We start from the raw sequence: 22,289 nt of genomic DNA, 5'->3' as shown, positions 1-22,289 counted from the left end.
AATCAAGAGTTCTAAGACATTAACCAAGTCATAAGCATAAATAAATAGTGTATGTTTACGCAATTCGCAATGCTTCATGGGAGTTTGTGGTTGTTAATGAGCTCTTTTGCCTTGGATCTCATTTCTATGGTAACCATAGTTCCCTGAAGGGTAGATCCAAGGAGGATTGTGAGTAATGTAGTTCTTCACCGAAAATGTGGCTTTCAAACAAGATTTTTCAGTTATTTTTTATTTGTATCTTTAATGAAGCTGGAATCACACAGACTTGTTGCCTTTATAGACACATATTTCATCATTTTGATTGTATGGTAGGTCTGGCTTGAAAGGATTATATGTTAAAAATGAATTTCTCTATGGAGAAAATGAATGGGATTTCTTCTCTGGAACCCAGCTATTGCGTTCTATTGAGCAAACACAGCTGAAGTCATGTGATCTGTGAGTAGTTGACTCAGGATCAAAGAAGCCATTAGCAGAGCTAACTCAGTAGTTGACTAGACAGTGCAACCCTTAAATAGAAATATACACACATATGGAATTTCAACATTGAACATGTCTGAACATTAGCATGTTAGGTATTGTTACCATATGTTTGTTTGATGAAACTGACTAAAACTTTACCTGATGATATGGTAAAAGCAATTGTAACCCAGAGACTACTAGTGACTGTTTCCTGCTTAACTATAATACAGAACTGAATTTCACAAAACCAAAAATAAGTATATAAGAGTGCGTTTTTCAACAACAACAACAAAAAAAAAACCCCATAAAAATAATAAGACTGTGTTAGGACCATTTAAAATCTGTACTGCCATTCAAAAATTTGGGGTCAATTTTTTATGGGTATAAATTTCTAATCTTGAAAGAAATCTCTTTTGCGCCAAGGCTGCATTTATTTGATAAAAAATACAGTAAAATTGTAACATTGAGATATTATTACAAATTAAAATACAAATTTTCTGTTTTAAAGTGCCCCTATTATGGATTTTTGAAAATTCCCATTTCATGCAGTGTGTAACAGTTCTAAAGTGAATGAAAACATTCTGAAAAGTTTTAAATCTGAAAGTGCACCATGTATAAAGTTATTGTCTCTCAAAAGAAAGAGTCGACTCTGAATCATTGAACCGAGTCGTTTTTAAAACGAATCCCAAGCCGTTTCATGTTGACGTCAACATGAAACATTAGCATATTGCCCGCCCACTTGTTGCGTGCAGACCCGGGTTGGTCTGAATGAAAATGCAAATTCATTCTTTGCCACTAGGTGCAGCTTAAAAATAAAAAATAGCTGTTTCCCAGGTAATGCTGTACACAAAGCACTCACAAATACTGCTTAAAATCAAATCGACAAATCGGACCAATCACCACAGATTAGCGTCACTTAAAAGAGGGGTTTGGAAAAAATGAATCGTTGAGTGAAACGTTTGGGAGACGTTGAGCAAATAAAGTAAAAATAAATGCATATTATAAGAAAATGAAAGATTTTTTGACCTTTCATGCATGTCAACCTGTTGTTGGGGACTTCCAAAACCAAAATATGAACATTTCATAACCCATAATAGGGGCACTTTAGTGAAAGTAAAGTTAAGGCATCCTTGCAGAATCATATATATGTGTATTATGCTTTTTGTATCATTACTAATTAATAATATGATTTTAATATTGCATCACATCAGACTGCCGTACTAAACTCATATTTTCTCGTTTCCATTTTTTACTATGACAAATACACAGTTGTCTGTATGGCGTCTGAAGCATCTGTTCTACTTTTCTGCTTTAGTAATCTGGTTAAACTGCACCTCCAGTGATTATCTTGTTTATAAGCAACTGCAATTACGGCTGACCTCGGCGGTTGACTGGCCAAGGATGAGGCGTACAGTTGGGTAATAATGGTGAGAGCACAGGGAGACCGGATGTGCTGGTTTGAAATGAGAAGAACAGATGCTCCTACGTTACAAATGCGACCACTAAAGACCCTCGCTTAGACGTTAATCTGCCGAGCTGGAGCGCTTTCGTCCCAGTTAGATGACCCGCCACCACAGCAGAGCCAGCGGAACCGTGCCAAAATACTCTAGATCGACTTGATTAATATTTTTAGGCAAAACATCTCATTTAGACTAAAATATGTGCCTAATAGCACCAATGGGAATGATGTACTATAGTGAGTTCAGTATATTGCAACAGTACAGTCTCACTTCATATTGCATGTTGTGTCTTTCTATAAAGTGTTTTGTTATATAATCTCTCTTTTAGCAGACACGGCTTCAGTTTTAGAAATGACTTCATCCGATTTAGAGCAAACAGCCTTTGAAAACAATGCTTTGTTGGAAGGTTTGTGAAACACAAGCTACTAAATACTACTAATCACTACAAACTCATCAACAGATAGGAGATGCTATAATATGCTAACATAGATTTTAACTTGACTAGAACATAGCGGTTTAGCGCTGTAAAGCTAGAAAATGCTGACAGCTGACAACGAATGAAAGATAATATTGAGGAAGTAAGATAAAATCAGAAGTGCAGATGCGTAGGTGAGTGCCCTACATAAGAGTTCATGCCATGTTACAGAATGAAAACGAGGCAGTTTACAGCACAGTTGGAGACCGGAGCGGTTTTGCCTGACATGTGTGAATCTTTTCAATGCATTAGGACCCGGAGCAGTTCAGGATGGCAACAGCGGCACGTCAACGGTCTTCACACCCACCTGTCTACTTCTCGTCGTACTTCTACAACTCTTGCTCAAGTTTTGATGCCGAAGATGTTTCCAGTGGATAAAGATCACAGTTTGTGTGACATCGCTCTCATCTTGGAGTCACAAATCGTGCATGGGTTACCGAAAATGCCCATAAATGTGCATGGGGTACCCAAGTACTTCCTTTTAATAAAGTAATCATGCGTTTCTTTTGTTTATAATAGAGTTTAATAATGTAACTTCTCTTACATTGCTAATTGTCGCACAGTTTTGCCCCGCTGAATACGGTTTGTATTCACTAAAAGCAAATGACAGAGAGGCATGTTTAATTTGAAATATTTAATTTATTTTTGTGACTGTTATTTTTATTTGACTCTGTAACCCTTAAAAATTCCTATAGAATACAGTGTGATTGGGGTTTAAATCATTCAAGTCAAAGGCATGTGATAAGGAAGGGCATATGTCTCCTTTTTGTTCATTTTTTAATTGTCGCTACTGTATCATAACTGTACAGCCGATCAAAATAAGCAGCAAAAAAGACACACACGAGTACTTCTAATCTTTATTTTACCTTTAATACACACAACACAATGCAGTACATATCTGTTTGTTTTTATTTTGATATATTTTGATGACCAGAATGGCACAGTTGGACTATGCAGAACCATATAAAATGGATTTATTTACACCACAAAGTAATAAATCAGATGTTGGAAATATTTGAGTATATATGGAATGACACTTGGCATTTGGAGCTTGTTGTAGGTGTAATGCAAACTTATTGGATCCAGTTTGAAAGCCCAAAGAGCAATCTGCTAATACATGTTGAGTTTTTTATTTTTGTTACCACAATAGTTTTTCAAATGGATTTTGTTGAATTCTGTCCAGAGTTACACAAACCAAACCGGGCGCTTAAATGTTCATTATTTAAGCACGTTGTTCCTGCTAACATCTCTGTATGTATATGCATATATATAACTTGTACAAAGGGAAAATATGCACACTTGTTTTTACTAAAATTGTGAAACTGTTTAATACAATGCAATGTTTTCTATTTTTTGTTATTCCCTTTTTCTGAAGCTGTGTAATTTGTTTCTCAAATGGTATTATGGTAGATACCAGCTCATAGCAGTTGCTCATTGTGAAATCTCAAAAAAGTGAGAATTGATTTTTAAGTTGGTGTCTATATAATCTATATTGCGATTTTTATTTTTTTCCGGCTATATTTGATAGGATGTATGCCTAATGTTTCCCTTTTTTTCATTTAAAGGAATAGTTCTGCCAAAGATTAAAACTCTCATCATTTATTCACGCTCATGCTTTTCCAAAGAAAGGTAAAAGAGCCAAGACAAACAACTTACGGAAGAAAAAGAAATCTTACAGGTTTTGAAATGACTTGAGGGTGAGTAAATGATAGCAGTTTTCATTTTTGTAGGAACAGTTCTTAAAATATCATGAACCACATATCAGATGGAAATCAGTCTATCGTTAGTCCAGTGGATTTTAAGCACAAGTTGTATGTTAATGAAAGGAAATGTGGTGTATGTGCAGTTTAATGGGTGACGGTGTGTTTTCTTGCCCCAAACTTGTATTGTTCAGCATTATGGCATAATTTTTCTGTTTTTCTTTAAGATGTAGGGACCACAACCAGATTAAGAACAGTTCCAGATTAAAACTGTCACGGCAGTCAGAAATCCACATGTTTATTCCAGTATTTCAATTTAAAAACCTTTTCATAATAAACAATGTCTGTGAGTTCCTGTGTGGAAAAGAGTTTGGATCAAGGCTGATCCGTGTTAACAGAAACACAAGACTCATCTGTTCATGGCTGTAATTCAGTTCACATGTCCAAGTTGGTGTGAAGAACTGACTTCATTCCCATCATCCAACCTTTAAAACGACAAGCCTGGAGAAGTTCATTTTGTTCCACTGATCTCTGGTGGTTCCCCGGAGAAGTATTTTAACTCCTTGTATTGTAAAGAATTTGTTGTGTCATATATTTTTCCTTTAATGGAGATGGTGTGTTCATATTTAAGACTTACAATAATAAAATGTTGTATCTAAATAGAACTGGTCTGCAGTCTTATTGTAATACTTGAAGGAAGGATATACATGCACCTGAGTGGCCATATGGTCTCCTTGATATTTCGGTGTCATTGGATGTCTTGTGTACTAGTGTATAACAACTTGAATGTTTTTCAAAGTGGGTTTATGTTTGATCATTTTTTAATAGACAAACTGGTTGAAACTAGAGCAAATCCACACCAACACAGGCTGATTCAAAATCAATAATTCAAATCCCCAATTCTGAGAACACTTAAGCAGCACCTTGATCCTCTGTGTCAGTATGGTAAGTGTTTTAAAGGGATTTGACAGACACGGCCTGTGGGAGTGATGCACATGAGCTCGAGAAGGAAGCTGGGAGATCCATTCTGAATGACGTGAGAGCCGTCTGTGATTGAAGTTAAAGAAGGCTTCGATGAGGACTCTTAATTAAAGCCTTGCATTTCACTTTTTTTTTCTTCTCTCCTGTGATTGTTCATTGTAGATGATGGCTGTAGTATCACTCTCTGCTGCTAGTTAGAGAGGCACCAGGTGACAGACATGGCAGTGTGGAAGCCAATTAGGATGGCGCTGAGAGACAGCTGAAAACGCAGGTAAACAGCTGGATCAGCTTTACATATCTGAAAGAGAATGACGGCCACAAAAATATCAAATTGGATGGATGAATGTTGTATTTTGGAGACTGGGGTTAGATGTCACAAGGGTTTCTAGTGAAAGTGAGTAGAGGATTTTAATCAAATTTCCAACTGCACAAATGATTGTTTTTTCTAATCGGGTTTTTTCAATACGAGCTACAAAAATCAAATTCAAATCTGCTGAAAAATTGTGAATTTGATCTTCAAACCAAAACTTCCTTTATTGTCATTTTGGCGCAATCAGTCAAGAACAAACTACTTATTTTTGTATGTTCCCTTTTAAATTGTTGCTATTTCCTATTTATTCATTCCTTTTATTCTTCTTCGTCATCTTTATTATTTACATTTTGCTGAAAGCCCACTAACATTGTCAATAACAGATTATTTAATGGCAGGTTCAGATTGTGACAATTTGCCCCATATAGTGTAATAAGCATCCTGTTATTGGGGCATGTCGTCACAGTATCTATTTATCTTTTTTTTTTCTGGACCTTTTTCATAGCCAAGATCTAATGAATGTTTCTATACAGAAATGACCCTGAGACTATAAATATAAATTTACTTGGATTCCAAGACAAATTGTGGGAAGGTGTCGTAAGTAGAATTTGGCTTTTAACAAACAAGCAGCAGATGTTGAAATTGAATATTCATCGAGTTTTAAAACGGGGGTAGTGGAGGTGAAAAACATGTTATGTAACTTGGCGATTTCTTGCCAATCCTTTGTCTATAGGCTATTAATGTTCAACATGAAAACAAAAGATGGAAGCCAGGGAATGATCACATTTTATGCTTGGAGGTGAAGGTAGACAATCACCTCCCTTGAAGCAAACACAAGCCTGCTCTGTTCCTCCCTTCTGTACTCCTGGTGGACTTCTTTATCTTAGTGCCCAGGAGCAGCGCTCTGGAACATGCCATTAGAGCTGCTTATTCGGAAAGACAAATATGTGAATAAATAAGCATTTATACAGACCGCATTAACTTGATATGACATTTCTTGGCTGCATTATCTTTAGGACCACAGCCAAACCATGAGCGTATCGTCAACAGAGCAGGACCAGTGTGAGCAGAGATGTGCTAACAAGGTAAACTGGTTCTTAAAACATGTCAACACTGGTAAACTTGTTAAAAGTGCTCTGTGCAGTAGTTAAGCACAGGGTTAGGGTACAATGGCTTTTGACATCTTGAGAAGACTACATGAATAATGTTTCTGCTGCTAGATTAAAATAATAGTTCAGCCAAAAATACAAATTAGCTGAAAATGTATTCACCCTCAGGCCATCCAAAATGTAGATGAGTTTGTTTCTTCATCAGAAAAGATTTGTATTACAACACTTGCTCACCAATGGATCATCTGGAGTGAATGGGTGCCGTCAGAATAAGAGTTAAAACAGTTGATAAGAATGGTTTGAAGCAAACAGCTTAATGCTGAATCTCTTTATCACAAACACAGTTTTTCATGGATGGAAGTCATGTGGATTGAGGCCAGCTAAGATTACTTGAAGGATAGCACCTAATAAAATAGTTATAATGAAAACGTGTGTCCTTATTATGCAGAAACATTTTTTTTTTTTCTAAAAGTAGTAAAGCACTCTAGGTTGTGCTTCTGTATTTTGTGAATATAACCCTTGAGCCATGAATATATAACAATATAATGTGACCTTTGACCTTTATTGCTTAAGTAAAAGTAGGGATGCAGCGATGTTAAAATTCTGACTTTATTGATCATTATTTCCATGTAGTTGCTGATGAAGTAAAAAAAAATCCAATATTAAAATTCGATATTATTTTGGTTAAAAATAAAACACTAAAAAACTAAACTCAATAATTTCAATGAGATTTGGTAGAATTAGTTTTTAAAGACTAACATGGCAACATTTTAATAAGGCCCAATTAGTTAACATTGGTTAATGCAATAACTAATTAACTGAGACGCCAGCATTGCCTAACAATGAGCAATTGCTTTTTTAACGTTAATTAATAAAACACATCTGTACATTTTTATTCATTAAATAATATTAATACAAGTTTTGATTTTAAAAATGTATTAGTAATTAACATTAACTAGGAATAATAATGCTTTAGAAGTCATTTTCATTGTTAGTTCTTATTAACTAATGCAGTTAATTAATGTTAGCAAATGAAACCTTATTGTAAAGTGTTACCATTAACAAAGGTAATCTAAAGTTAAAGATAAGCATTCACAATTAAATATCCAATATCAATAACCAATATGGTGCTGAAAGAGTGTTTTAAAAGCTTCTATGACAGAACGTTAGATAACTAACAACCGCAAACTAGAAGAAAATATTCTTAACTTTATTACACAGAACACATACAACAGTCTTGTACTTGTTTTTCAATAGTAAAAAAAAGAAAAATACAACTACGGCTGTACATGCACATTGAGAGAGCTGTATGTTGCAAATGTTAAGGTATCATACACTTTACAATCGTAACTAGATAGAGACAGTCAGAAAAATAAATACAAACATACAATACAGTTTTGCAAGGGAGGTTTTGGGTGAAACACTGTTGCTATGATTAGATGCAGCATGTATACTTGCAGCAGTTTAAAATAACGCCAATCAGGTCAGCAAAAATCCAGTGTGCTGTTTTTGAATGTTTGCTATTTTGTTTCCCTCAGACGACAATAAATATAAATATATCGATTAAAAAAATAAAGCAAAACAATTACATTCTGAATTATACCTGTTTGTAACTTAAATGGATTTGCAATGCCATTTTATGTACACTACTGCCGATCGCTGTGAAGGTCGTAGCGCCACAATCTGTGGTTTGTACCGTTCATCCCAGCAGTTAAAATAACATCAGTCAATAGCATCTTCACCGTCACAATATTAGTGTTTTAAAAAGTTAACCGACATACCAAAATGATACTCTAATAATTTACAGTACAACCTATTTATGTACTTTAACCTGTTACAAAATTCACCAGAAATCATTGGGCAATTTCACTCCAAACACAACTGAGAAACTGATGATTAATGATACTTATCAAAAGATGATTTGATGTCTTTCGAAACCCTAAAATAACTCTATTTAATGAGTCAAACCGAGCCGGTTGTTTACAAAAACTCATCCCAAGCAGAAGTTTCCAGGGTCGATACTGAATCTATTCGACTGCACTACCACGTGATTTTTATTTTAATGCACGCAAGGCACAATGCTAACAAGGAAAAGGTGTGTTGATCTCCGCAATTACACCGTCCTCATATTTAACAATCAAATAAAACAAGGATAAATATTTGCATATATTTCTTTTTTTTGTTGTTCACATACAGCATTTTTAACGTACTGCATGTTGAAGAACAGTGTCGCGCTAAACGTAAAGAGCTCATGAATGTCATGATCATGATGAGGTCTAATTAATATTTAATCTCTGCGTTCACATGATCTGATATCCTTTTGAAAGAGCTCCGCCATGCTAACATCAGTCACAAAAACCATTCAGTCGGTCACAGAGCAGCGTCCTTCAAATTAGAGTGCGGGAAATTCACTTGGAAAGGTCGTTTACAATCTATGGGCATATATTTATTTCTCTGTGATGTGGCAGACCTTGGACTTGAATCATTCCTCTTCAGAGTGTTTGTCTAGCGCTGTTGACAGTGCTCACTGAAGCTGAATGCAGACAGCTCACAGACAAGGTCTCATTTTAGGCTGTAATGTTAGCCGTGTGGGTTGAGTGCTTGTGACTGTGTATTTCCTTAGAGGTACTTTTAAACAAATTTTCACCTAAAAATAAAAGCGTGCTCATCCTCGGGCCATCCAAGATGTCGATGAGATTGTTTGTTTTCATCAGCACTGATTTGGACAAGTGTAGCAATGTATCACTTGCTTACCAATGGAGCCTGTGCAGTGAATGGGTGCCGTCAGAATGAGAGTCCAAAACAGCTGATAAAAAATAAATCACAATAATCGACAATCCACACGACTCCAATCTTAACATCAAACCATTGTTAGCAGCTGTTTGGACTCTCATTCTGACAGCACCCATTCACTGCAGAGGATCCATTGGTGAGCAAGTGATGTAATGGTAAATTTCTCCAAATCTGTTCCGATAGAGAAACAAACTCATGTTGGACGGTACATTTTCAGCTATTTTTGTTTTATAATTTTTGGGTGAACTATTTCTTTAAGCTCCTGTACACTGCCGGCTACTGATAAGTGGACATTTCTTGTGGGTTTCCAAAGTCCCTTATGAGCGTGTTGATGGGTCGGCTTTCCTAGAGTAACAAGCACAAACGTATGGCTGCTAAATCAGCAGACTTATGAAAGAAAATATATGGAATATGAAATAGATGAAATCTGAGATTACCATATTCTTCCACCTGCTCAGACATGCACAATTTGACATTTATATGACATTATATTAGTGTGGAAATTAGTGCTAAAGATCACGGATAAATTGATGGTTATCACCCACAGATACGCAAGGAAATATGTCTATTACTGCGACTTCTTTGTCCTCAGAAGTTATTAAATATCATAATTTTATTCTCTCATTTGCAATAACAGTTTTGGCTTCTGTCAAATTTACTTCAAGACTCAAAAATACAAAATCATACACACTTAAAAGAAACTCAGCACCAAAAACCTGAGAAAGAAGTTGAAACTCTCCAGTGAGCAAATTCAATTCGTTTAAAACAATACAAATCTCTGGAAAGGGATTTACAACAAAATATACAATGACTGATGTTTATTTGGTGGTATTAATGTGACCTGTGGAGATCAAGACTAATCACTCTTTTGGACTTCAAAGTTTTCAGATCAGTTCCTCTGTCCAATTTGGTACGTTTATGATTATACAGCTTGCAACAGCTGTCGTCCTAAAGGGTCTTTATATGAGGAACAGATTTTAAGTAGCGTACATTAGGGCATACTGTCTGCATCTACATTAAAAACATCTCTAAGAGCAGCGTAAAACATATTAGACCAGGTAAGGAGTCTATCCTACTGCTTGTAACTATGTCAGCTCAGTACAAGAACACGTGCAGGTTATCGTTGTGATTCCTTTGTCATTTGAACACCGTCAATGGCAGATGAGCATTGAGGATGCACTATGTTTTTAGGAACTGTGTGCTATATTATATTGAACGCATAGATCTTGTGTGTGTGAACAGTATTTGCATACATCTGTACATGTACAGTAAATCAAATATCACATACAGGATCCCCAAAAACGTGTTTGGACAATTATGCCACACGTAATGCGTGAATGTCATTGTGTTAGTCATGTTCACCAAATAAACAGTAACATTATCACTGAAGTAATGGCTGCTGAAAATTCAGCTTTGCCATCACACAAATAAATGACAATTTTCTTTCTTTGTTTTCTTATATATATATATATATATATATATATACGCAGATATGTTTTAAAATGTTATTTATTTCTGTGATGGAAAAGCAGAATTTTTGTACTCTATTAGGTTGTAGTGGTGTTTATTTGGGTTTGTTTTTATAATAGAACTGTTAAAAAGTCAATGTTCATATTAAAGTTTACATAGGAGAAGTGATTACATACATCCACTAAAAACCACATTTAAAGGGAATTAAATGTAATTGGGAAAAAATTTAAGAGGATGAAAATGGAAATGCATGAAAAGTGAAGTAAGATAATTTGCTTGTTGATGCCATTCAGACATTTTTAAGTGTGACTCAAGTGTCCAAATAGCTTCTGGGCCCTCTGAAGCTTTTTTAAGATTTTTTATTTCTGTCTTTTTTGCTGTTTGTCATTTTTATCGATTTATTTTAAAAAAGAAAAAAGAAAGAAAAATCATGTTATTTTACAGGAAAACAGGACACCAGTAACCTCAATTCACACTGTTCAATACTGAGCAAAAAAACCATTCAGTTATTCACGATTACATGAATTTTTGCTTCTCTTTTCACTACAAAAGGTTGGAGAGACACATACAGTGATTCTATTATTATTTCTACCCAGCTAACAAACTGACTCCATTCACAGCCAGTTCACTGTTTCTAAACACGGTTAAATCCCAAAGCATCTTATTACAGACCCATAAACCCACACTGACACTTCCCTTCAGAAACCAAACATAAGGCAAAATAATTCAAATGATGACGATAATAATAACTGATAAAGTACTCTCCTTCTCTGTGTGTGGGACTGTGAGTCTGTGTGTGAACGGAGAAACGGACACGCTGCTTTAGCATCAAAACTTGCTGAGGACCGAAAGAGTTAAAACGAGAGTCAGAAGCAAGAATGAGCTGGTTGGCGATAAGGCTGCGTTGTTCACATCGTGTATCGCTCCGGGGCCTGCGGGAAGAGAAACCCTACACGTTAACAACCTCCCAAACATCCACCGTGTGTATCATTATGCATTATGCTGTTCAAAGAAATCGCTGCGAATGCAGCGCTCAAACACCATCAGAGTTAGCGAATGCCTCGGGGCGACAAGACGAGAGCTGATGTAATTGCATTAGGCAAATATTTGACACATTGAGATGCTCGTTGACTACGCCGAGTTACACTTGACATGGATTTTATGCATAAATTAACATGCATTTACTTATTAGAAGGAGCCTCGTACCGTACAAAATAATGCTGGTGTTTGTTATTCCCAGCGTGTTTATGGCCACGCAAGTGTAGTTCCCATAATCCTCTTCTGAGACGTTAAAGAACGTTAGCATGGACTGTTTCCCCTTGTTTTCGATCTTGACCCCGTTGAGTCCATTGAAGAGTCTGGAAGATTTGAGGTCAAGTTAGCAGTGTGTTTTAGTAAAAACTAAATCTACATAAGTGGACGGCTGACGGCGCAAATTAGCGCACCACTCAAACACAAAACTGTCTAATAAATAGACGTATATTCATATTTTGAATTAACTGGCTCTGTCCAAACCAGTGCTTAACGTTTGTTGAGGCTGGGGAGATCTGGCTTTGAATCTTATTTCTCTTCTTCTCTCTGCCTAAACAATGTCCTTTTTAAGTTTACTGTCAATCAAAAGTAGCATGCTGTAAAAAAGCAACTACATATTTTTCTATTTATGGGATGTTTCAAGTCATAAATACTAAGTGAATTAAATACATAACTCATGTTAGACCAACAGTTAGACCCATAGCTAGTCTGAACAAAGAATTATAAACAAAAAAACTGCGATCCCTACCTGCGCTCCCCCTTATACCACTGAAAATCTGCCAGAGGAACGGCAGACGCCTCGCACCACAAAACTCCCTTCTGGCCGACAGCCGTTCCTGTGCTCCGAGCTCGCGAAATGACTGGTGGATCTGTGAAATGAATTGCAGCTAATTGAGAAATTCATAAAAGCACATGAGAAATTGGAAATTGGTTTTAAATGAATGAGGTACTCACAGTTTACGGTGACCTGAACAGTCCTCACGTCTGGAGGCGAGATGTCGTTTGACGTGATGCAGTCGTACGAGCCGGACATGTCTTTGGTGATTCCAGTCATTTCCACATATTCGCCCTCAGTAATGATTCTATTACCTGTGTCAACAGACATAAGGTTAAAATAATTAACATTATATGAATTCATTATACAATTACTCTCAGTAAAATGTCTGAGGGGCTACAGTGATATGGTGGAGATAAACTTCTGGCAACATCTGTTACCACTCACAAATACTTTTGATATGTAATATTTTTATGCAGTATGACACAATATGGTAACACTTTAATATAGGGACCAATTCTAGCTATTTAACTTCCCTATTATTAATATATTGGCTGTTTATTAGTATTAATAAAGCACATATTCTGCATGACCATATTCAACATCCCTAATCCTACCCAAGACCTAACTCAATATGCAGCAAATTAGGAGTTTATTGAGGCAAAAGTCATAGTTAACGGTTTGTTAATAGAGGGAATTAGACCTTAAAATAAAGTGTGAGCCACAATTTAAAAAAAAAAAGTTTTTTTTTAAAAAGTCGTGACGTATTGTCAAGTATGGTGACCCATACTCGAAATTGGTGCTCTGCGTTTAACCCATCCAAGTGCACACACACAGCAGTGAGTAGTGAACAAATGCACACACACACACAGTGAACACACACCCGGAGCAGTGGGCAGCCATGCTGCAGCGCCCGGGGAGCAGTTGGGGGTTTGGTGCCTTGCTCAAGGGCACCTCAGTCGTGGTATTGAGGGTGGAGAGAGCGCTGTACATTCACTCCCCCCACCTACAATTCCTGCCGGCCGGGGACTCGAACCCGCAACCTTTCGATTACGAGTCCGACTCTCTAACCATTAGGCCACGACTTCCCCACAATATATACTATATCATTGTTTAACGATATAAAATATTGCATATTGTTTATTTCTTTAAATAATAAGACATTTTATAAAATATTAATACAAATTATATTAACGTGTAATTATTTATATTGTATTATTATTTGTATTAACGTGTAATTTTATTATTTTTTTAATATATATGTATATATTTATAATTTAATTTATATATTTTTAGGGGGGGGGGGGGGGGGGTTGCCTTTTTGTCTTTTTATGAGTGAATCCAGGAGGTTTTATAGCTTGAACCGTTATAGCGTGAACGTTGATTTAAACAAAATTGAAAAACTAATTCTCTCATGAAGTCTTCAAATAGATTTCAACGAGTCACATAAATGCACATCAATGTTTCAATTACATAACACAACCGTCTTGACATGCAATGAAGAAAGGTTTCGCAGTGCGTTGCATCAAACAGCTGTTAATGTTGTGGTGCCGTTTGCTGTTCTTTAGTGTTTTAGGAGACCATACTCCTAATTAGATCAGTTGTACCCTATTAAAGTGTCACAACCATTCACTTTCATTTAACTGTAACAGACTCAGAATCAAACCCATGCCAGCTTTTTTTGCTCAGGACAGAGGCTGAAGTGTCATAGTAGTGTCATAACCCCACAAGCATTCTTGCTTACTTTACTCCACACTGATATCAAGTACATACAGACAGTGTTCTGGAATCTCCGTCTTACTCTGCTGTGATCACTCTAAAATAAATCTAATTTATTCACCATTATCTCAATCTGAAGACAGGACAAGGTTGGTCTGGACTGACCCTCCGTTGCTGTTCTCTGCATTAAACCCACCTGTATCTCCGACTCTATTATCACGCAGAGAAATGATTCAGTTATTCCTCAGAGCGAGTGAAATAAAGTTTCACCCTCAGGTTCAGACAGGCAGTTAGTGCAAATGCCACTCACAGCACAAACTCCACATTATGCCATCTCATTAATACAGCCTCAGTCCTTCATTTAGTGAAAAGGTTGAGGAGTGGACTTAGGTTGTTATTTTGTTTCTAATAACATGGCCTTGGGGATTGTGCGAGAGGTTGGTAATTATGCATATCTCCTTATATGACTCAGCCTCGTCGTAATGCTTAAAAAGTTTGAGCAATCATTGAGAGGATGGTTCACCCCAGATTACGCTCAACATGCGACGGCCTTTCTGAGCCAAAGTCTGAAAATTACATTCCCTAATTTTGAATACAAGTATTTTTATAAGACTCTGTCCATTTGAAAAGGGACTAGATATTAAAAACTGGATTTGAGTGTGGACTCTAATGATGCAGCTGATTTCTACTCAGTGTAGTCAAGTTTTAAGGGAAAGTACTTCAAAATTAAACTTCTGTTATCATTTACTCACCCTCATGTTGTTCCAAATCTGACTTTTTTTTTCTTCAGTGGAAGATATTTTGAAGAATGGTGGTCTACACAATGAAAATGAAAGGAACAGTTGACCAAAAAAATAAATAAATGGATGGATGGATTTGTTTATTACAAACATGAAGCCTTTCACTTCACAAGGCGCTGATTGATTTGTGGATTATTGTGATGTTTTTATCAGCTGTTTGAACTCTCATTTTGACGGCACCCATTCACCGCATAGGAACTTGTTCTGATGACGAAGCACCTCCTCTACATCTGGGGGAGTACATTTTTATTTTCGGGTTGTTTTGGACCCCACTGACATTCTCCAAAATATCTTCTTTTATGTTCTACAGAAGCAAAAATCTATTTACTTTATTATTTGGAATATGATCAACAGGCCCAGGTGTTCAAACATCTGAACTTGTGAATCATCGCCAAGTGGTATACACTGCCAAAATATCTTTCCATATAACTAATAAAAGTTTTATTTCTTATTTTCACAAAAGCCTTGGACAGAGAAAAGAAGAAATGTTCAGCCAGAACTAATCAGAGCAATTTAGATGTTTGAAATCATCACACTCCCAGCAACGTTCTCGTATTACAGGTTCGTTTTCTATAGGATGTGAAACACATTTTCAAAAGCAACACGAAGAAATTCACAATCACAAGTGAAGGTCATAGTGTTTGGCCCTCTCTCACTTCATAAACTGTTATCAATGATCATTTTTCCACAGGCTACACTTTTACTGAAACAACTGCGGTTATACTTTTGACCCTGTTGTACTGTGATGCTAAGTTTTACAGAATAAGTTTCTATTCACACAAAGGGAATTATTTTATCCTACAACAAAGCTGCAGTTGTTTTGCTTTCTGTAGCTGTGAACTGGAAAAAAAGAATATAAACATACAGAGCAGCTCTAATAGTGTCACTTCCCGAGATGCATCGTTTTATTTATTCTCATGTAGTTTTCATTTATATTTAGCTATTAGAGCGGTCAATTTGATTTTCAAACAGTGATGGGGTTAGTGTAGATAGCCACGGTGAACAGCAATGATTTATAATGTTTACTTTAGAGACAGAAAGCAAACACCGGGCCCATAGCAATTACATCCAGCACTGAGTAATAATCCTGCTGCTGTCATGAGACTGTCTTCCTGAACAGAGCAGAAGATTATTAGAATGTAAAGGAGAACGACGGTGTAAACAGGAAAGAATAAATACACTGGTCTGTGCTGTCGGCGTACAGTCAGCCACAGGAAAAAGAAATGAGTGAGAAATGCTCCAATAACTAAATTTAGGAGATTAGGATCAAGGGAAAGACTCCATCTCATGTTACAGTCGGAAAGTAAAGTAGTTAATACAGATCAGACCACTGAAGCAGACAGGACAACATTAAGATAAGGCTTTATTTAGGAGATGTTTGACTTTATTAAGCTTGTATTATTAAATATCCGCACATAAGTGAATTAAGCTAACTCATCTTTTTAACATTACTTTTCCTCCCATTTCCTGTTCTTCCTGTTCTCATGTTCTTTCAGAGAATGGATGAAGAAAAATTGATTTTATTTTCCCAGACACAATGAATTTTCAGTCTCGGTTTTCATATAGATTTCATCATTGAAAAAAGTTGATTTAGCACATGACCAATCTGTATACATTAAACATTATTATTTTTAAAATATTCAGACCATATTGGAATTATAATGCACAAATCTATTTTACAAATCTAAAAATACAAATTTAACATTGGTAATTATAATTACCATAACTGCAATAAATTACATTTTAAAATATATTAAAATAGAAAACAATTATTTTAAATGACATTTTATTGTATTTTATAGTTAATTTATTGTATTTATCAAATAAATAACTTTGTGAGCATTAGAGAGTCGTTTCAAAGACATAAAAAATGTAATTACATACACTGCTGTAGATAGATAGATAGATAGATAGATAATATTTTTTAAAACATAATATTTGCACATCCCTAATTCCTTTAGTGTTTGAGTGTGTGAGTTTGTGTTTTAATAGCTGTAGTGGGAAATAAAAGTGGTTGAATTGAGTAGTGTTAATTTCTTTAACAAAAACTATGGCAGAAACTGTTTGTTGATGAGCTTTTTTCCCATGACTCAAATGAGACGATGCTGAGACGACAACAAGGTCAATAAACGATAATTGTGACTATATCAACAAACAATATCGTTGAGGATAAAAGACGACACTAAAATGTATCTTAAAAAAATGAATACTATGCAAAAATCTTTTTTATTACCATCGCCAAAAAGGAGATGAAGTTGTACTGCTGTACATGCCGCCACTACGTGAGATTTCATGTTTGCGGTTGCCAGATATCAAGTGTTCAAATCCTCGAATCAGAGCTTCTCTATTAAAAGGAAACATTTTCTGCCTGGAGTTTAGCTTAAATTGCAATCTGGCAACCATGCTGAAATGTAAAAATAAATTTCTCAAATGACAACAATCACTAATTCATACTCTCTTAAACATTACAGGAAAACCTAGATGAGGCAGTCAGCTGACTGGTATGCTGTAGCATTCTTTTAAAGAGTGTTGACTCAAAACAGGGGATCCATGCATGGAAGTGAAATTTTCCAGACTCTGAGGCACCAACGAAATACATTGAAGTGGGTCAGCGGCTTTGTGCATTAAAACGGGTCATTCAATATTTCCGGTACTGCGACGTGAAGCTAGCTAGGCCAATGACTGAGCTGCAAAAGCTGCATTGTATCATCATGACAATGTGTGCTTTAACACGCCGCTGCAGGCATTCTGGGCTTCTTCATCAACTAATAAACACATTATGGAATGACATTACACATATAATGAGATTTCAGTGTGCTAATGATTTCGTAATAAGCTACTGACCGCCATTACTGTTTGTCAACATACCTAATTGCGTTTCACAATTGTCCCTAAATGGACTACCTCCTTAATAGAAATTCAAATGATAATTACTTCAGATTGTAAAGCAATGACTAAGCTAATTACAGGAAGTCGTAATGTTTATAACAGGGAAAATGAGGATGTCACAAGGACTTTTCATTACATGCTGCAAGATATAAAAGCCTTTTCCGATTAACAGGTTTCAAAGAACCACAAACAAGGCTAGGAAGGAGAGATGGCATGCATCCTCAAAAACTGTCCAAAGACCTGCGGTGGCTTCACAGAAATGATATTTTTCCCTTCTATTGTCATTTTTTTGAAGACTATTGTTAAAAACACTAGCAGTGCTTTATCTAGCCTTACCCCGTTCAATCTTGACCTGGGCTCTAGGAAAGCTAGAAGGCGGAGAGGTCTGACATTTGGATGAGAGAGCAAGAAAGAAAGAAAAGAATCTGCAAGCGAGGTCCAAATTTAAAGAGACAGTACACCAAAAAAAAGAAAATTCTGAAAGTTTTAAAGGGGTCATCGGATGCCCATTTTACACAAGTTAATATGATTCTTTAGGGTCTTAATGAAAAGTCTATAACATACTTTGGTTAAAATTTCTCAATGGTAGTGTAAAAAACACCTTTATCCTGCCAAAATCAGCTGTTTTCATCAAGCCGTTTTTTTTTTTGTCCATGTTCCTTTAAATGCTAATGACTCTGCCCCTCTCTTCCGTGGAGTGACGAGCAGACCATAGATATGTGTAGATTCCCTATTCGACTGCTTCAGATACGTCTCGCATTCACCATAATAATCAATGAATATTCAAAGATATACGTACAAGTGTATAAATTGCTGTTGTAGACGCACACTGACAATGCGCTCAAAATGGAGGATGGTTTACGTATCGCGGCCCATAGAAACAGTCGATAATGAGGCACCTAGGTGTATATATCTATGGAGCATACTAAACTTCAGCCACGAAACTGGCTAGCTAGCACATTATTAGGAAAGGCAATTTGCAAAGATTCATAAAAACCCTTATACTCACTTCTTCTGTAGGTGAAGGTGGATCACGAATGATTTGCGCGAACATAGAAGTTAAATCCTCTGCGTCTTCAGTGGCTCAGATGTCAGGAGTAAATGATGACTGCTATATTCATTATTACATCCAACAACTAAACACTTAAATCGCTTAATCTGAGACATCTTGTCTTCCACCGCACCGGAGTCAGTCGGACTGTTTACAGCTCGCTCAGCTCACTCAGGGTGGGTCTAAGGTAAGATGGTCTTGTCAATCAACTATCGTGGGAGGGGCCTGTACAGAACTACGTTATTCTGACAGGAATCTCAGAACAGCCTGATTTGGGGATTTTAAAATAAAAAAAAACACTGGGTGGATTTTTATTATTATAGGGTGGTTTATGTTAATTTATGTTCAAAAAACTTGTAAAGTGAATTTTGCATCCGATGACCCCTTTAAAAATTTTGGCAAAGGCATATACAGGTGCTGGTCATAAAATTAGAATATCATGAAAAAGTTATACCATTCAAAAAGTGAAACTTGTATATTAGATTCATTCATTACACACAGACTGATATATTTCAAATGTTTATTTCCTTTAATTTTGATGATTATAACTGACAACAAATGAAAGTCCCAAATTCAGTATCTCAGAAAATTAGAATATCAATTAAGACCAATGCAAAAAAATGATTTTTAGAAATGTTGGCCAACTGAAAAATATGAGCATGTACAGCACTCAATATTTAGTTGGGGCTCCTTTGGCCTGGATTACTGCAGCAATGCGGCGTGGCATGGGGTCGATCAGTCTGTGGCACTGCTCAGGTGTTATGAGAGCCCATGTTGCTCTGATAGTGGCCTTCAGCTCTTCTGAATTGTTGGGTCTGGCGTATTGCATCTTCCTCTTCACAATACCCCATAGGTTTTCTATGGGGTTAAGGTCAGGCGAGTTTGCTGGCCAATCAAGAACAGGGATACCATGGTCCTTAAACCAGGTACTGGTAGATTTGGCAGTGTGTGCAGGTGCCAAGTCCTGTTGGAAAATGAAATCTGCATCTCCATAAAGTTGGTCAGCAGCAGGAAGCATGAAGTGCTCTAAAACTTCCTGGTAGACGGCTGCGTTGACCTTGGACCTCAGAAAACACAATGGACCAACACCAGCAGATGACATGGCACCCCAAACCATCAATTACTGTGGAAACTTTACACTGGACCTCAAGCAACGTGGATTATGTGCCTCTCCTCTCTTCCTCCAGACTCTGGGACCTTGATTTCCAAAGGAAATGCAAAATTTACTTTCATCAGAGAACATAACTTTGGACCACTCAGCAGCAGTCCAGTCAAGACGCTTCTGACGCTGTCTCTTGTTCAAGAGTGGCTTGACACAAGGAATGCGACAGCTGAAACCCATGTCTTGCATAAGTCTGTGCGTGGTGGTTCTTGAAGCACTGACTCCAGCTGCAGTCCACTCTTTGTGAATCTCCCCCACATTTTTGAATGGGTTTTGTTTCACAATCCTCTCCAGGGTGCGATTATCCCTATTGCTTGTACACTTTTTTCTACCACATCTGGTCCTTCCCTTCGCCTCTCTATTAATGTGCTTGGACACAGAGCTCTGTGAACAGCCAGCCTCTTTAGCAATGACCAAAGTGTCTTGCCCTCCTTGTGCAAGGTGTCAATGGTCGTCTTTTGGACAACTGTCAAGTCAGCAGTCTTCCCCATGATTGTGTAGCCTACAGAACTAGACTGAGAGACAATTTAAAGGCTTTTGCAGGTGTTTTGAGTTAATTAGCTGATTAGAGTGTGGCACCAGGTGTCTTCAATATTGAACATTTTCACAATATTCTAATTTTCTGAGATACTGAATTTGGGACTTTCATTAGTTGTCAGTTATAATCATCAAAATTAAAGGAAATAAACATTTGAAATATATCAGTCTGTGTGTAATGAATGAATCTAATATACAAGTTTCACTTTTTGAATGGTATTACTGAAATAAATCAACTTTTTCATGATATTCTAATTTTATGACCAGCACCTGAATATGCTATTTGCGGGTGGATAAGATAAATCATTAATGATGCAAATATTAACTACATTTTCTAAATAGGCTACAGAAATTTAATAAAGTGTAAATCAACATATTAAAGTTATTCAACAAAACATTATTTAGTCAAGAGCAGTGTGAGGGATGTTTGAGCAGCACATCAAAGAATCTTTGAATTTATACTTGGAATGCCTGTGGACTGAAAGAAAACAGCACTTGAGCCCCTGGCTGTTGAGTGAACGTCGTCTGTATTTTGCTGTCATCTCTCAAGAAGAGTGTCTAAATCCTCCAATCATGCCCTGGTAGGCAGCGGGTCACCATGGTTACACAGTTCAGTGAAACCGATCATCGTCGGCCCTCCACTCCTCTGCATGACCTTTCTCTCTTTTTAATCTCTTTCTGCTTCTTGCACACTTCAAGACGTGCTGCCAAACAAATAACTCGCTATGCATGATTTATGTACGAACGCATCTTCATTAAGCCAGTCAAAGTCAAGCCACACTAATTAAAACAGAGATTTGGTTTCTAACTGCCAATCAATTACTGCCTAGTTACGTGGCCACTTGAGAGGGAAGAGGCCATTACGGCTCGGTGGGATGTCGTTTTTACAATGGATGGATCTGCTCTCTTGGGTGTCGTTCTGCATTGAACGTTTGGCTCTTGGTGGAGTAATGGTGAAGTTAAGATGGGAGTGAGGCTCCTCTGACCAAATCTATTGGTTGGTACATACATCTATTCGATACTCTATTTTCTGTTGATCTTCTTCAACCCTAACAGTCCCAAGTAGTGATACTTATTATGCATTTTCTTTTATTCTCATTGAAAGTGTTTTCAGGAAGCCAGCGATTAAGGAAATCATGATTTTTATGCATAAACATAAAAAGAAATAAGATCTGATTGTGGCCCAAAGTCACTTTTTGTAGTTTACAGAGCCAGAGGCTTCCACAAAGACCACTCAGACCTTTTCTTCATGTAAAAACACTGAGAAATGCGAGGTAATAGAGAGATTTTATTTTCCATTCCATAAAAAATGAATTACTTATTAAAAGTATACAGTCGCACACTTTGACTTTGAAGCCTTTACAGTTTATTATACAAGCCTACCTATGCTCTGTGAAGTTTCCTGTAATATTTTTACATCTCACAGTCTCCCAGTAACCTGAAAATGCATATTGGCAATCCCCTAAAGAAGCTTGTTTCATTAATGTCTCATGAAAAATCATTCGGGGGGTTAAAAGGGAGATTAGCAAAGTTTTAGGATATGATACACCAATGCACTCAGCATTTT

The 22,289-nt window shown here is 36.7% G+C and overlaps 2 protein-coding genes across 14 annotated transcripts in view; one reads left to right on the top strand and one right to left on the bottom strand.

Annotated features, from left to right (window-relative positions):
* Nucleotides 1–18,434, top strand: part of LOC306865430 (opioid-binding protein/cell adhesion molecule homolog) — a 347,027-nt gene extending 328,593 nt beyond the window's left edge. For 4 of the 12 annotated variants that reach the window (XM_079410019.1, XM_079410023.1, XM_079410017.1 and 1 more), the window contains one exon: nucleotides 2,659–4,751. In XM_079410019.1, coding sequence (XP_079266145.1) covers nucleotides 2,659–2,747 — 89 coding nt within the window. In that variant the 3' untranslated portion in view covers nucleotides 2,748–4,751. Of the gene's footprint in view, nucleotides 1–2,247; nucleotides 2,326–2,646; nucleotides 4,753–5,237; nucleotides 5,347–6,401; nucleotides 7,753–17,554 lie in introns of those variants that run through there. The other 8 variants (XM_079410022.1, XM_079410015.1, XM_079410020.1 and 5 more) reach the window with 6 other exon arrangements.
* The window catches only part of LOC306865432 (opioid-binding protein/cell adhesion molecule-like), a 154,954-nt gene continuing 143,798 nt past the window's right edge, over nucleotides 11,134–22,289 (bottom strand). For both annotated transcript variants that reach the window (XM_079410027.1, XM_079410026.1), the window contains 4 exons: nucleotides 12,744–12,878; nucleotides 12,538–12,658; nucleotides 11,964–12,115; nucleotides 11,134–11,689 (listed from right to left, as the gene is read on the bottom strand). In XM_079410027.1, coding sequence (XP_079266153.1) covers nucleotides 11,586–11,689; nucleotides 11,964–12,115; nucleotides 12,538–12,658; nucleotides 12,744–12,878 — 512 coding nt within the window. In that variant the 3' untranslated portion in view covers nucleotides 11,134–11,585. The remainder of the gene's footprint in view (nucleotides 11,690–11,963; nucleotides 12,116–12,537; nucleotides 12,659–12,743; nucleotides 12,879–22,289) is intronic.

Source organism: Barbus barbus (assembly GCF_936440315.1).
Source record: "Barbus barbus genome assembly, chromosome: 47".
Taxonomy (NCBI): domain Eukaryota; kingdom Metazoa; phylum Chordata; class Actinopteri; order Cypriniformes; family Cyprinidae; genus Barbus; species Barbus barbus.
Note: the sequence above shows the minus strand (reverse complement) of the source record. Positions and strands in the feature narration are given on the sequence as shown.